General features: G+C 38.2%; 1 protein-coding gene and 1 long non-coding RNA gene across 2 annotated transcripts in view; both read left to right on the top strand.

Annotated features, from left to right (window-relative positions):
* SNAP91 (synaptosome associated protein 91) overlaps positions 1 to 14,735 on the top strand; it is a 142,648-nt gene that overhangs the window by 101,150 nt on the left and 26,763 nt on the right. The window contains exons 15-21 of the mRNA XM_073336567.1: positions 2,170 to 2,184; positions 2,336 to 2,506; positions 12,455 to 12,562; positions 13,154 to 13,396; positions 13,625 to 13,702; positions 13,855 to 13,926; positions 14,455 to 14,538. Of these exons, the coding sequence (XP_073192668.1) occupies positions 2,170 to 2,184; positions 2,336 to 2,506; positions 12,455 to 12,562; positions 13,154 to 13,396; positions 13,625 to 13,702; positions 13,855 to 13,926; positions 14,455 to 14,538 (771 nt within the window). The remainder of the gene's footprint in view (positions 1 to 2,169; positions 2,185 to 2,335; positions 2,507 to 12,454; positions 12,563 to 13,153; positions 13,397 to 13,624; positions 13,703 to 13,854; positions 13,927 to 14,454; positions 14,539 to 14,735) is intronic.
* On the top strand, positions 7,829 to 9,376 carry LOC140908741 (uncharacterized). Its single transcript, XR_012157983.1, has 3 exons — positions 7,829 to 7,935; positions 8,871 to 8,945; positions 9,311 to 9,376. It is a non-coding gene; the product is annotated as an uncharacterized lncRNA (long non-coding RNA).

The following is a 14,735-nucleotide window of genomic DNA, read 5'->3' as shown; positions in this document are numbered from 1 at the left end:
AGGGTTCTGTTAGTTCATATGTGTTATTCCGGTTCCCCATAATTACATTTCCAACGGTTAACCTCATTGATGTATTGAAATGATCGCATTATCTCTTATTGCAAAAAGCCCCTCAGATGCTACTGTCCATTTGCAGTTTACCTATTCATTACAAGATGCATTGCTAAACTATCACAAGATACATATTGCAAACTTTTAGGCCACACTCTAAGCCCTTAACACTTAATGCTTAGGACCTATAGCCAAACCTACTTTAGTACATATATTTTGGTTCTTCTACTTGCTGTTACAGCCTGAATAATTTCCTTTATTTTACCCAAAACCAGAGACCCCCCTCCAAGATCAGGTCAGTGGTCAATAGTAACCTAAAAATCATGTCTGGTTTTGAGGCTTATCTGGTTATACATCCTATCAGGACATGCTTTGCCAAAGTACTTACGCCTCTGGGAGATTCTGCTTCCTTGCTAATGCAGCTGGATTTTTTTTCTAATGCAAAAGTCTTCAAATACGATACAGTGAACTTCAAAGCACTTGTACTGTGTATTAATCACAATTTTGAACTTTTTTATGGAAGGTGTAAGACAAAAAAAATCCTATAGGACGTGTGAGTGGTATCCTGAAGCAATTGATATAGAATGTTTTTGAATTACCTAATTTTGTCACTGTAATTCTGCTCTAGTTTGTGCATAGGTGCTGGAAGTAGGGGTGCTTGGGGCCCTTCCGCACCCCCTGACTTGAAGTGGTTTCCATAATACACAGGATTTACAGTTTGGTTCAATGGCTGTCAGCATCCCCACTATATAAATTGTTATAGCACCCCTGAATGTGTGCCTTTTTGTAGAAATTTGGGGTGAAACATGGATATAAAAAAACTTCTCATTTTGCTTCCTCATTTTGTACATTGTCCTATCTCCACAATGTTTACTCTGATGTAAAATTTAGAATTTGAACATAATTATTTAATTCTGGTAGGAAAAGACCATTTGCTTTTAGTTAGATTTCCACAGAGAAGTTCAATTTCCAGCCAAAACTGACAAGTTGAAATGACAAAATAAAAAGTTTATATTTAAAGACTCCAATTGGCTGTTGATGATAGTTTGTTGCATCATTTTCCGTCTTGCAGTGTGGAGTTTTTTAAAATGACTCATTTTGGATGACTAACTTCCTTTAACATGAACTCTAGTCTTGAATCCAAACACTAACCAGCCAGTCCAATGTCGTGTGTGTGTGTGAGCATTATATTTCTGGATGAGGGACTGATTTGAATCAGCCTCAGAGATCATATGTCATAGCAGGCTTTGAGGAAAGGGGCAGATTATAATGGAGTGCTCTGTGTGCCAGTTTTTAGAACTGTATTACAGTCAAATAGTCCTTAACTCTTAAATTGAGGTTTCATTTTTAGTAGGCCATCAGTAGTGGTTACGCAAATCTAAGCTGGGGAGGAGAATAGTTATCCAAAGGTAAGGTATCGCTGACAAACCTTAGAGTGGCCCATTATCCCAGATAATTCCATTAACACATATAGCTGTAAATGTATAGGTTAAAGGCAAGCACTTTGGCGCATCCGTTGCAAAAATAATCTCTTAAATACAGTAGTCTTGAGATCAACGACAGCAATATGGGAAATAGGGAGACTAATATAATCTGTGGCAACAAAATACTTACGAAAGTTTTTTTCTTGTTCAGCTCCTTCAATGGCAGTATAGTCGTGGATTTTTAATAACTGATGTGACTCGAAGTACTTTTCTTACATGGAAAGAAAACATTTCAGTTAGCTGAAACAAAAAACTATTAATCAGCAGTCCATTCAGATTTAGTGTTAGTAGTGTATTGAATAGCAACCATGTAATGAATGAATTTGACTAGTGAATCAAAATCCCATGCGCCAATGGGTGAATAGTTGAATAAAGCTGTTAAGGAAATGGATTCAGTTCACATCAGGCTATTCACTTAAGTCTCTACTTTGACCTTTCAAAGTTCCTAAAACTAGACTCTCCTATATAAGCTCAATTCAAGTTATCTATGGCATGTCTGGGTAGGGTGGCATACTAGTGATTGAATTGTTCAGAAATTGTTTATCGTGTGTGGCTAATGTACATGTTCACTCTGGCAGTTTTGTTAACGCTCCGATTTCTTTATATTGCTATCATGTAATGGACAATGTTACAGATCTCTTGGGAGAGGGTGAGTAACACTTATTTTCTAAGCTTCTTTAAATAGAGAATTGTTAATATAATTTTAACAGCTGTCTTTACTTCTTGGAGTCCAGTGATTTTTTTTTTCCCGCTCTTCCGCTCACTATTTCCATTTGGTCTTCGTATATGGTTGCATATAGACAATCTGGCAGCGCTTTCCAGTGTTACTTCTGAGCCACAGATTTCAGATCCATTTGCTCCAGAGCCTAGCCCAACTACTGCTGCAACTACTGAAATCGCAACTGCCGCAGCACCTGCTACAACTACAACAACCATTACTGCTGTCGCTGCTGAAGTGGATCTCTTTGGAGGTTAGTTTCGTTACTCTAATGCTGCAGTTTATACAAGAAGCATAAGCCATCTTGAAATCATCAACTTTCATAGTCTAACTAAAAACTTGATCTTGTGGTGTCTGAAAGCCCAAATTATTCAAGTAGTTAGATACATTTGAATGGAACTTTCAAATTAACTAAAGTTTTCTGGGTTTTTTGGTTTTGTTTTGTTGTACATTCTGAAAGACTTTCCCTTTTCTGTGTGCAGGGTTTCCTTTTTGTATATCCCCTATGGAGGGGGAACATAAGACTGGATACATTTTCAACTGGCTAAAAACTGGGTTCTAAGCTTAACTCTTAAGTAGCCAATTTTAGAACTAACAATTAACGTTAAAAATTAAATATTGGAAGGATTTTTTAAAAACCTCTCATCCATGGATCTGCATTGTTATACTGTGAGTGAACCTAGGACTTTTTATTGAAATGCATAGGCTCATATTACTAAAATTACCAGTGCTCTACAGCTGTTTGTCATTGTACTTAATTGGCACACAGATACCCATGTTGTGCTATTCTTTGACCCTTTCTTTAAATTCTAGTAATCTAGTCCTCTTAAATTTTCTTGTATTTCAGAAGGTTTTGTTGAAGCTTTTTGTTGAAAGTAAACCCTAAAAAGTGTTTTGAAAACAAAATTGTCACTGACTGGCATAATTGGTGCCTTTTTCCTCAGTTTTGAGTTGCTGCGTAGCTGAACCAAAAGGGGATCCTACCTAAAGAGATTAAAATGGCAAATTAAATATCTACTGCTAGACCTTTAGGTAAAACTGGGCCCTTTCTCTGCCTTTTGCTGGGCCAAGGGAAGAGTGAGAATACCTCTGTACCCAGGTGTCTAGTGCACTAACTTAGGCTGTGGGAGACCCAATTTCAAGTCCCTGCTCCAGTGACTGATTATATAGAGTGGAACAGCTTCAAAACGAGAGATTTAGGAGACCCAGCTCAGAATACTTCTATTATATTCAGGCCACTGGTTAGTGCATTTCCCTGCAACTGGGAGACCAGAGTCCAAATCCCTTCTCTCCATCTGATGTGGAGGAAGGATTTGAACCCAGGTCTCCCACATCCCAGCTAAGTGCCATAACCAGTGAGATAAAAATCTATAAGAGACACACCACCACCTCCTCCCATTTTATGAATCTAGTCCTCCTAGTCTTCGCTCTTGTCAAAATGACTGAAATTGAACCAATTTTGTTGAGTTAATTTTAAATTAACTCAATCTCTTTTGGTTTGGTCAAAACTATTTTGGCAATTGTGATGTGAATTGGCAAATAGTTTTGGTCAACCCAAAACGGCATTTTTCAGTGAATAAACTATTTGCCAAAAATTCACTGAGCTCTGGCTTTCGCCTCTATGTGCTTGTTGGTTTGGGTTCTTTGACATCCCTTCTGCAGAATCTAATCACCTTTTTTCTTTATAAACTCTAAAGAGAGGTCCTGTGAAATCTATGCCCCAAGGAAATGAATTGCTATTGATGAATGTTTCATTTTGCATTAGGACTTTCTGGTAATGTGTCCATCTTCTGTGCCCTTGAAGCTTTCTTGGTTGACTAAAGCTATCAATAGTCATGCCTCCTTTGGTAAGCGATGGTGATGGTGATTTGTAAGAGCGTAGATAGGGTTCAAATTTTACAGGCTTTAACATAATCTGATCTTTTCCTATTTCTTTCTGGTTTGTCTTTTCTCCTCACCACAACCGTCCCATCCTCCTCAGATTCCCAGTTACACAAACAAGTCCTGGAGGCATCCTCTATTTGCTACCAAAATGTTTCATTTCAAACTTCCAAGTCCAGCTAAAATTGTGTACTTTTGCCATATGGTATTTTGCATGCTGGACTCTGTATCTTTTTTCTTCTGATTCCTATACCACTAAAGCTCAAAGGATTGGGGATTTTCTTACCCCAGCTTTTCCAGATTACGCAGGATCCACACATGTGCTTAAACCTATTTTATCCTTGTATGAACAGCAAAGGTAAAAAGATTACATATCTTGAACAGAATTTTTACCCAAGACATCTTTCCCATGATTTAAAATTGCAGAAGCCCTGGAAGTTCCCAAATCTCTTCTGTCCATACAACCCATGAAATAGGGTTTCTTGTTCAGGTGAGCACATGTAAAATGGAATGACCCTTCATCAGACTGCCCGTACCTAGATAAATACATTTGGTTATCTGCAGCTACCATTTTAACTGCAGAAAAAATATGCAGCCCATAAGCAGTCAGGCCATATCTCTACACTTCAGACTTCAGCAATTCCAGCAAGCTACTGCTGAAGTGCTATTCAGCTCCTAATGAGAAGAAGCGGAGTATTCTATACTAAGTGAGGATGAACATCCATGAAGTACTTTTTCTCTTTATAGTAGATTACTTTCTGAAGCTCTTGTGGTTACTATCTGTGGCAGAGAAATCTAGGACTACATTACCTGCCTCAACCTTATGACTCAAAGGGTCCCACTGTAATTTCCAAGAGTCTGAGGGCTACTCCTCATTGAACACAGTTTATACAAATGTGTATAAATTATGTATAGCACATAAACATACATATTGCTTTAAATATTTTAAAATATATGAGAAATCGAAATGTGAGCTCTAAAATAGTAAAATTATAAATGTACAACTGCATATACTGCAGAAGAATAGTTATTAAAGTTAAATGTTTTACCTATAACATTTGCTTATAATTTTATTCCTTCAGCAAGGAAGCTGCAAATGTGACTTTCTTTATAGTTCCACAACTAAATGCAGTTTATCAGTTTCATCTGCACCCTGAAGTTACAAGGAGAAGATGGCTGGGGACTACCTTTTTGTCTCCATAGGCCATGTTTATAAACTGTGTCAGGGAGTTTGTTAAAACGTTTAGCACACTTTTGAGTGGTATAAAAATAATTAGCATCCTAAGCTATATGGTGGAGCATGTCAAGAAACCTTTCTTCTATCACTTCAATGATATTTGGGTCTCAAGCATTTTGAGAGAGGTTATATCTGCGGTTATCTGTAAGCATCAGTACCTACTTTCCATGGGTGAACAAGTAAAGGTTCTAGACCCTTGTTATCTGGATCTTGTCATTTGGAGAGAATATTATGAAGAAAAAATAGATAATTTTGAAATACCAATCTGCTCAGATCCTAGGTGAATAGCCATTTTTTTCTTCAGAAAGAAGTAGCAAAAATCTTAAACCATTTCTTTCTGAAGAAAAATCACAGAAATCTTAAACCATTTCTCTCTTAGGAAGTATATCTAACTCACACCTTTTCTCTAGCCTTCTGATTCTGAAAGTTTTGAATGTTCATGGAAAAGGTATCCTTCATGAGTCACTGAATTGACATAAGTCTGCAATATTCTAGGCATCCATAGATCAGATGCCATATAGGCAGCTGCATTGCAGATTTCATTAAACCTGCCTACTAATGTGCTTTGACATGGTGGACCACTAGACCTAGGGATGAGTCATGGAATCATAGACTTTAAGGTCAGAAGGGACCATTATGTTCATCTAGTCTGACCTCCTGCACGATGCAGGCCACAGAATCTCACCCACCCACTCCTGTAACAAACCTCTAACCTATGAGCTATTGAAGACCTCAGGATAGTTTAGTCCAGTGTTTCTCAAACTATGGGTCGGGACCCCATTTTAATGGGGTCGCCAGAGCTAGCTTGGACTTGCTGGGGCCAAGGGCCAAAGCCCAAGGCAGAGAGCTTCAGTCCTGGGCGGGGGGAGGCTAAGGTTACAGGCCCCCTGCCTGGGGCTGAAGCTCTTAGGCTTCAGCTTTGGCCCCCCAGCCTGGAGCAGTGGGCTGCTGTGGTGGTGGTGGTGGTGGGGCTTGGATGGGCTCAGGCTTAGGTCTCTGCCCCTCTCCTGGGGTCTTGTAGTAATTTTTGTTGTCAGAAGGGGGTCACGGAGCAGTGAAGTTTGCGAATGCCTGGTTTACTCTCCTCCAGGATCTATTGGTCTTTGCCTTTCTCCTGAAGCTGCCCACAACAAACACAAGTTTTAAATGACTCTTGTAATGTAAAGATGTATCTGCTACGCACCAGACTCAGATTAAAACCTTTTTTGCGAAAGGCCACCAAATGACTATTAGTTAGTAACTTTTGATTACTACTGATCTGGGTCAAACACAGCCCAGTGATCTATAGTAGAAATCTGTTTCCCCTCACCAGTTCCTTAGGCCAACACTTCCAGCTCTTTATTTTCTTCTGTCCTTCAATTTTTTTGTTCCCTTTGTTTTCACTTCACATTAGCAGATTTTAGATCTTTTAAAATTCTTCAGGGGAGGGGTGATAAATGTGTTTTGAATAGTGCTGACCACATTAGTGCTTATCTTGTTAAGAAATTATTTGTTGACCTGTGTGTCTGCTGGAGAGTGAAGATGTTAACTTTGTGGAGTCGCTTTAACTTCTTGTAGTTCACCAGTTCTTAGCTACTCTCTCTGATGTTGGATGTGAGATGGGGAAGAAGCCAGAGGAATAGTCTAAAGCAGAAATAACGGCTGTGAAGGTAGAAAGAAGAAAGGGATGGAAGCGGTGGCAGAGGCTCTGTTGCTTGAGCATAGGAGGAAACGCAAAGGGGCATTTATACAAGAATTAATATTTTACTAATACTCTTTTTTAAAAAAAATAACACCTAAGGAAGTGTACTGAATTTACTAATCTACAGATCAGGAGTTTAGCTTTATGGGTACTGATAAATTTTCACTGAAGAGATTCAAAACTATACTTAGGCTTCATTTGAGGTGCTACCTGATCAGTTTATTATTCAAAAACACAAAGTAGTTCTCCATTGTGTTTATCTAAGGTCGGGATTGATCAATGTATTTTGTCTATTGGCTTGTTCTAAAAAGAAGTTAGGCTTCTAGAATCAATTAGATACCACAATAACTTGTTTGGGAGGTAGCTTATTAACTAGGCTAAAGGTTAACAATTTCTTACCTTGTTTTCCAGAGAATCTGAGATCTATACTTTGAGTAATAGCTGGCCAAATGTATTGCAATAGAATGTGTCAAATTTATTAAGAAAACTGGTGGAGAAACTGAGTGTGGAGGAAAGGGAAAGGTCTTGAAATATATTCCATCTCTTGGTATTTTGTTGGAGTCTTTAATTCAAGTGAACAGGTTTCCTCCAAAATATAATGGCTATAGGGCTGGTTAAGGGACAAGAAACTTGAAGCAAGGTTGCTTCACTAAGGCTATTGCTTTTAAAAATGCATGAATAACTGGTCGTTTTTGCAAAAAGAACGAGGAGTACTTGTGGCACCTTAAAGACCAACAAATTTATTTGGGCATAAGCTTTCGTGGGCTAAAACACACGTCATCAGATGCATGGAGTGGAAAATACAGTAGGAAGATATGTATATACAGAAAACATGAAAAGATGGGGGTTGCCGTACCAACTCTAATGAGACAAATCAATTAAGGTGGGCTACTATCAGCAGGAGAAAAAAACCTTCTGTTTCAAATGGGCCATCCTAATTATCACTACAGTTGACAAGGTGTGAGTAACAGTATGGGGAAAAATTAGCATGGGGAAATAGTTTAGTTTGTGTAATGATCCATCCACTCCCAGTCTTTATTCAAGCCTAATTTGATGCTGTCCAGTTTGCAAATTAATTCCAGTTCTGCAGTTTCTCATTGGAGTCTGTTTTTTTTTTTTGAAGATTTTTGTTGAAGAATTGCTACTTTTAGGTCTGTTTTAGTTTTTTAATTGGGGAAAGTCATATAATTTTTATCCCCCGTTCTCTAATATAACAGAAGATAAACTTACCAAGAATCTTCTGAGATAATATTGTTGAATATATCCTTCTTACGTTCTGTTCCAGTTATAAAGATTCATTATGATTCACTTGTCAACAGTTCGTATCATGAGCTCTGGGCTGGGGTGGGGGGGTTGGGCCAAGGAGTTCGGCGTGTGGGAGGGGGCTCCGGGCAGGAGTTTGGCATGTGGGCTCTGGGAGGGGGTTTGGGGTGTGGGCTCTGGGAGGGGGTGAGGGGCAGGAGGTTGGGGTGTGGGGCCTGACTGGGCGATGCTCACCTTGGGCAGCTCCCACAAGCAACCAGCATGTTCAGCTCCTAGGCTCGGGGCAGCTAGGTGGCTCAGCCTGATGCCCCTGCATGCAGGCACCACCCCCACAGCTCCCACTGGTGGTGGTTCCCAGTCAATGAGAGTTGCGGAGTTGGTGTATGAGGCGGGGGCAGTATGTAGAGACCCCCTGACCGCCCCGTGCCTAAGACCAGACATGCCAGTCACTTCTGGGAGCCACATGGAGCCAGAGCAGGTAGGGAGCCTGCCTTAGCCCCGTTTGCTGCCAACCGGACTTTTAGTAGCTATTAAAATCTCCTGGATTGCTTTCAGTGGCCACCGGGAGATCGATTCCTGTAGACTCCCAGCCAGTCCAGGAGGGTTGGCAACCGTATCCAGCATGTCTTAGTAAGTGTGTGAAATATTTTTGTTAACTATGGATCCTATGGCCACATAACATGGCATGCACAGTCTGGAATTATAAATTTGTAGACCAAACATTTTTCAATGGTCTATAGTTTCAGTGGTCTATAAGTACGGAAGCATAATTGTCTTTCTGCAGAACTCAACAGAAGAAAGATGTGTTGTATTGAAAACAAAGAATTTTTTTCCTAAAGCAATGTGCACATATAACTTAAATATATTTATGTAGATACTTTTAGTATCTCAATAGTCCCAAATTATGTACCCTTAATTTAAGGGTTTCAACAATGTATGTTTCATACGGATTTAGTGTTTCCTTTTAAGTAATGCAGTTATTTTTCTCATTCCAGACCTAATTCCAGGGATCTTATAGTAAGATCTTACATGTTCCATTCTATGCATCCAATGAAGTGAGCTGTAGCTCACGAAAGCTTATGCTCAAATAAATTTGTCAGTCTCTAAGGTGCCACAAGTACTCCTTTTCTTTTTGTGGATACAGACTAACACGGCTGCTACTCTGAAACAAGCTTTTAAGGGCGTCCTTTGTGGCTTATTCTGATAATTGTCAGGATTGTAGAGCCATTATAATGTTAGTTCACTATTGTAAGTCTTTGTATAGTAGATAGTCTGAACACTTTAGAAAGTTATAAAAATCATAGTATAGCTAGCTAGAGCTCTGTTTATAAATTGAAAACACATTGTAGGTTCCAGCTACGTATGAAACCAGAACTGAAAAAAATTATTTGCCATAGTCAGAGCCAGCCACTCCCCTTTTATGAGTATTTATGAGGGGTTTATCCCTGCTGGAGTTCTTTAGCTGTTACATTTCGAGAGATGGTGTTTTACATCTTAATAGGAATAAGCTTTTGTGCTCTTGCTTACGTGGTCTCAGCACATAACTAATTATTCTTTCAAGTAATCGTGATAGGCTTTCTTGCAATCCCCCAATGTTTTTTTTATTTTCTTAATGTAATACTGTACACTATATTATCAGGAAAAAAGTTATCTAAAAACAGTATTTACTGAAAGTATACCACAGAATCAGTCTACTTTGTATTGTGCATTGGAAGTGTTTATTTTTCCAGGAGTAATACTAGATTGTATTCCAGATGAAACTCTCCACTGATTCGGAAGCTGGTGATGTAGGCAAAAAGTCACTCGCATACAGACCTTCAAAAGCAATTATAGTTGGAAGTACCCAAATTCAAAAAATTTCAGTCCAATTCTTTTAGACTGATCAGATTTCTCCATTCTTCTAAATCATGTGCCAGTGTGTAGTATTTCTGCAATAATGTAGAGAATTTTTGACTGATTATACATTTTACTGTTTGAACAACTGCCATTCAGTTTTGCCATTGTGAATTCTTGTAAATTAAATACATTTAAATCTCTAATGCAATAATGAGAAACGGTTTATTGACAGGCTCTTTTTCCTGTTGCTCTTAGTTCTCGTTTTTTATTTGGTCTGATATAATTAAAATATCAGTTTTTATCTGGTTTTGCTGAAGTTCAGATGCATGTTGTCTTGAGCATTTTTAGAGTAGTTGGCACAAAATTTGTTTTTAAAATGGGCATTTTCATTCAAATTGAAACTTGTTACAGCATGTAAAGCTCTCTAATGCTGGCTTGGCAATGCAGCTGCAGCATTGCTTTCTAACAGGAAGTTTGCAGTTAGCTATTTTTTCCTCATTCCTTTTTATCTCCTGAGCAACATTGGACATTTAGAACTTAGAAATGCTTTCAATAGCTTAATGTGTTATGCACCACGCTTTAGGACCTGATCATGCAAATGCTACTGTGCACTGAGCTTGCTTATGTGAGTAGTCCCCGTGAATTGTAGCTTTAGGACTACTCCATGATGGTAAACACTACAAGTGGTAGTAACACTTAACGTTATGTGCCTAACTTGCCCAGTTGTATAATGCTGGGAATGTATTACTATAATGGTTTCAAAGCTTGAAATGCTATAATGTTAGCACTTGTTTGAAAAAGCAAAAGAAAAATACTGTTGCTCACCTATCACCCAAATTTAATGTTTGGGTCAATTTTTAAATGTTTAGTCTCCAGGGAACACGGACATCAAATTAGGGACATTGGTTAGTTGTCTTTTTACTACACCATACGTTAAGATGAACTTTCTTGCTCTGTCAAAAACAAGATGAGTGAACATATAATCTTTTTTAGAATTCTTGATTTTTTAGAAAGATGATTAATTTGTTTTTTGAAGCTCTGTGAAACCTTTTTATAGTGAATCCTCTCATACAAATCCTCAAGACCTGCTAATGTATTCAAACAAATTATTTTAGAGGGCCTTATTGATTTAATAAAGATTGACATGCAAACTTATAAGACTCATTTTAAAAGTTACATTATCAAATGGAGACATGGATAAAGTCTGAATTTAGACCACTGAGATGCAATATACAGAGAAAAATAAATGGGTTATAGAAAAGTGCAAAGGAGTGTTTCCTTCTGGGGAGCCCAGTGAATATCAGTACTCATGTAAAACACTACAGTTCCTGGGATGTTTTATAAGACTGGACTACAAAAAAAAAATTAAAAACTGCTAAATTTTTAATGCTGCACCTTTCAGGAATTAGAAATATTTTAAATTATTAAAGGTTAATGGCAAAGAATGATTGAATTTCCATTCACTGGTCTGTTGTTTTTACTATCGGTAATTAAAATTCCACTTCTCAGGATACCTGTCAGTTATGTGGATCTCTCTCAAATGAGGTTTCGCTATAAATGGGCTTCACAAATTCTACTCAATTAAAATGCTCGCAATAGTGCAATAAAAGATCATTGAGAATTCTAGTTCACAGCACAAGCTTTTAGTTTCCTGAATATTTTGAAGAGCTAAAAGTCACATGCTAGATAAATTATTATTCAGACATACATTGAGGTAATTTGACTGAACATGAAAGTTTAATAACTTAAAAAGAAAAGGAGTACTTGTGGCACCTTAGAGACTAACCAATTTATCTGAGCAGAAGCTTTCGTGAGCTAGCTGTAGCTCACGAAAGCTTCTGCTCAGATAAATTGGTTAGTCTCTAAGGTGCCACAAGTACTCCTTTTCTTTTTGCGAATACAGACTAACATGGCTGTTACTCTGAAACCTTTAATAACTTAATTGGCATCAGTTTACCGCCAAACTTTTTACATGCTTTCGTTAACTTCTCATGTTACATAAACATGCTGCTCAGAACCCTTATACAATGAGAATCCTGTTGCCTTTAATATCTTAATATGCCTCTTGCCTACCACCTCAAAGTATTAATATGTAGTCCCATCTAAAATAAATACGTTGAGTGTGGTGGGGTGGGCGGAGATTGAGAATTTATAATGCATGATTTATCTGACGTCAGTAAAAATACTAATAAAAATTCATGTTGTATAAGGGAATCTTCCTATGCAATTTAACTTGGTTCTTTTACTATATCTTTCTTCTCTCTTTATCCTTTTAATTTCTGTTTTAAAAAACTGCACTCAAGATGCCTTTGCAGCTTCTCCTGGAGAAGCCCCTGCAGCACCTGAAGGGGCAGCAGCACCAGCTACCCCAACCCCTGTAGCAGCGGCTCTTGATGCATGTTCAGGAAATGGTGGGTTTTATGTCATTAGTCTCGTGTGTGTTGTAGTATTAAACTACATGGCAGTGTGGGTTGTTTTTTTTTTTAATTATCAGTCAGTCTTTTTCTTCTGAGTACATAGTATTCATTGTAGTTGATCAAAAACATAGAACTTTGAGACAGAAGAGCATTCTTCACATAACTGCATGTGTCTTCTGTCAAAGCCAATATCCTTTCTCCGTACATTTATTCAGTAGCACTACTGAATAATTTTGACAATGCTGAGTGTTGTAAGCAGCAACAAGTTTAATATCCTGTTAATGTTTTGGAGCCTGAGCTTTTTTCTTCAGTTATCTTCATCTGCTGCATTCCAATTGTGCCAAACCAACCTTTCCAAAAAAACGTGTAGCATTCAATTCCCCAAATTTTCCACCTTTATAAAAATACTTTATTTTAGAAAAAACCTGCTGAATAGCTTGCCCAGATCAGTAGGATAGGTGTTAGTGAGCCTCGTCATTGTGTGTATCTACTGTGTATGTATGTTACCCATAGTTATGCTTTATTTTTGCTAATTTCCTCCCTTACTGATCCTATATATATATTCTCCGCTTTCCTTTTTACAAGACCCCTTTGCCCCATCTGAAGGTAGTGCAGAGGCTGCTCCCGAGCTGGACCTCTTTGCTATGAAGCCAACTGAGACCAGTGTTCCTGTAGTTACCCCTACTAGTGCAGCTACTCCAGCTCCCGCAACTACTCCTTCTCCTGCTGCCACTGCTACTACTGCTACAGCACCTACCACTGCCGCCACCACCACACCTGCCACCACCACCACCACTTCCGCTCCTCCTGCTCTAGATATCTTTGGTGGTAATTGTTGTTTTTAAGTCTTTGATTCTGGTGGATTGAACTCTGGTTTGTCAAATAAATGTACCGCATACACGATCACTACTGCATGTATACTGTATATTAGAAGGCTCTTTACAGACAAAGAGCCGGTCTTTTAAAATTCTCCAAATACGATGTGCAAAACTGAAAAGTTACTGCTTTCAGTCCTGTCTTCCAAAATGAGTTAGACGTGTATATTCTTGGTCTTAGATTTATTTGAGTCTGCTCCTGATGCTCCTGCAGCGCCTAAACCAGATGCTACTCCTAGCATTGACCTGTTTGGTACAGGTAAAGATAAACAGATCCTTTCCCACAATGTAGTTTTTTTGTTTTGTTTTTTCCCTTAAATGTTGTTTCATTTGACACTGTTACGGCATAAGCTGACTTTGATTTAAACACAGTACTTACTTCTTCTTGGTTTTTCTTTTTACTTCTGGAAGATGCTTTTTCATCTCCACCACATGGAACTTCTCCTGTGCCCGAGAGTTCTCTCACTGCTGATCTCTTATCTGGTGAGTGCTTGTTTCACAGGACACTACAGATTTTCAGTCTTTTCCCAAGTAAAAATAAATGATTGATGTTATGCTTAATTTGAGAATCCCCTTTCAAATCCCTATCTATAATACCTCAAATGTTTCAACGATAAATTGTGATGCATGTTATTCGTGAAGAATATTTTCTAATGGTCCCAATAGTCAAATATGTCTCAAAAATAAAACTTCAGATTCTGTCAGCTAACGTTCAGTTTGCCAGCTCCACTGAAGTTATCTATACTAGTAGTAGATAACCTGTATGTATAGCCTTAATTTTTCAGAAAATAAGTGCTACCCTGTGCACAACAAAGTTTTTATGATGAAGACAGCTAACATATGCAAAACTTCACATACTTTCTGATTGCAGTGTTGTAGATTGGTATCTGAACTAATGTACAAGTCCTGTGGTGCTAACTGGTGGAGTCTGAGTGTGGATTTCAAAATATTTAGTTATCATTGCTATTAACTTGCTGATACTAAATATTATCTGTCATATGCCTACTGCAGTGGATGCATTTGCAGCACCATCTCCTCTACCTGCTGCCTCTCCAGCAAAAGTGGATTCTTCAGGTGTGATTGACCTATTTGGTGGTGGGTATTTCTCCTTCCTCACCGCTTGCAAATTAAGTCACTTATTTCAAATACATTTACACTGTTTTCATGTTGGTGGTTGCAGTTTCTTCTTTTCACAATTTAGCTCATGCAGTGTTGCAGCTGAACAGCTTTGTATGTATCGAAGTCGTCTTAAACGAAAATTCAATAAAACATAAACTGCAAATAAACATTTG

Source organism: Lepidochelys kempii, chromosome 3 (assembly GCF_965140265.1).
Source record: "Lepidochelys kempii isolate rLepKem1 chromosome 3, rLepKem1.hap2, whole genome shotgun sequence".
NCBI lineage: Eukaryota > Metazoa > Chordata > Testudines > Cheloniidae > Lepidochelys > Lepidochelys kempii.
This window is presented reverse-complemented; position numbering and strand designations above follow the sequence as displayed.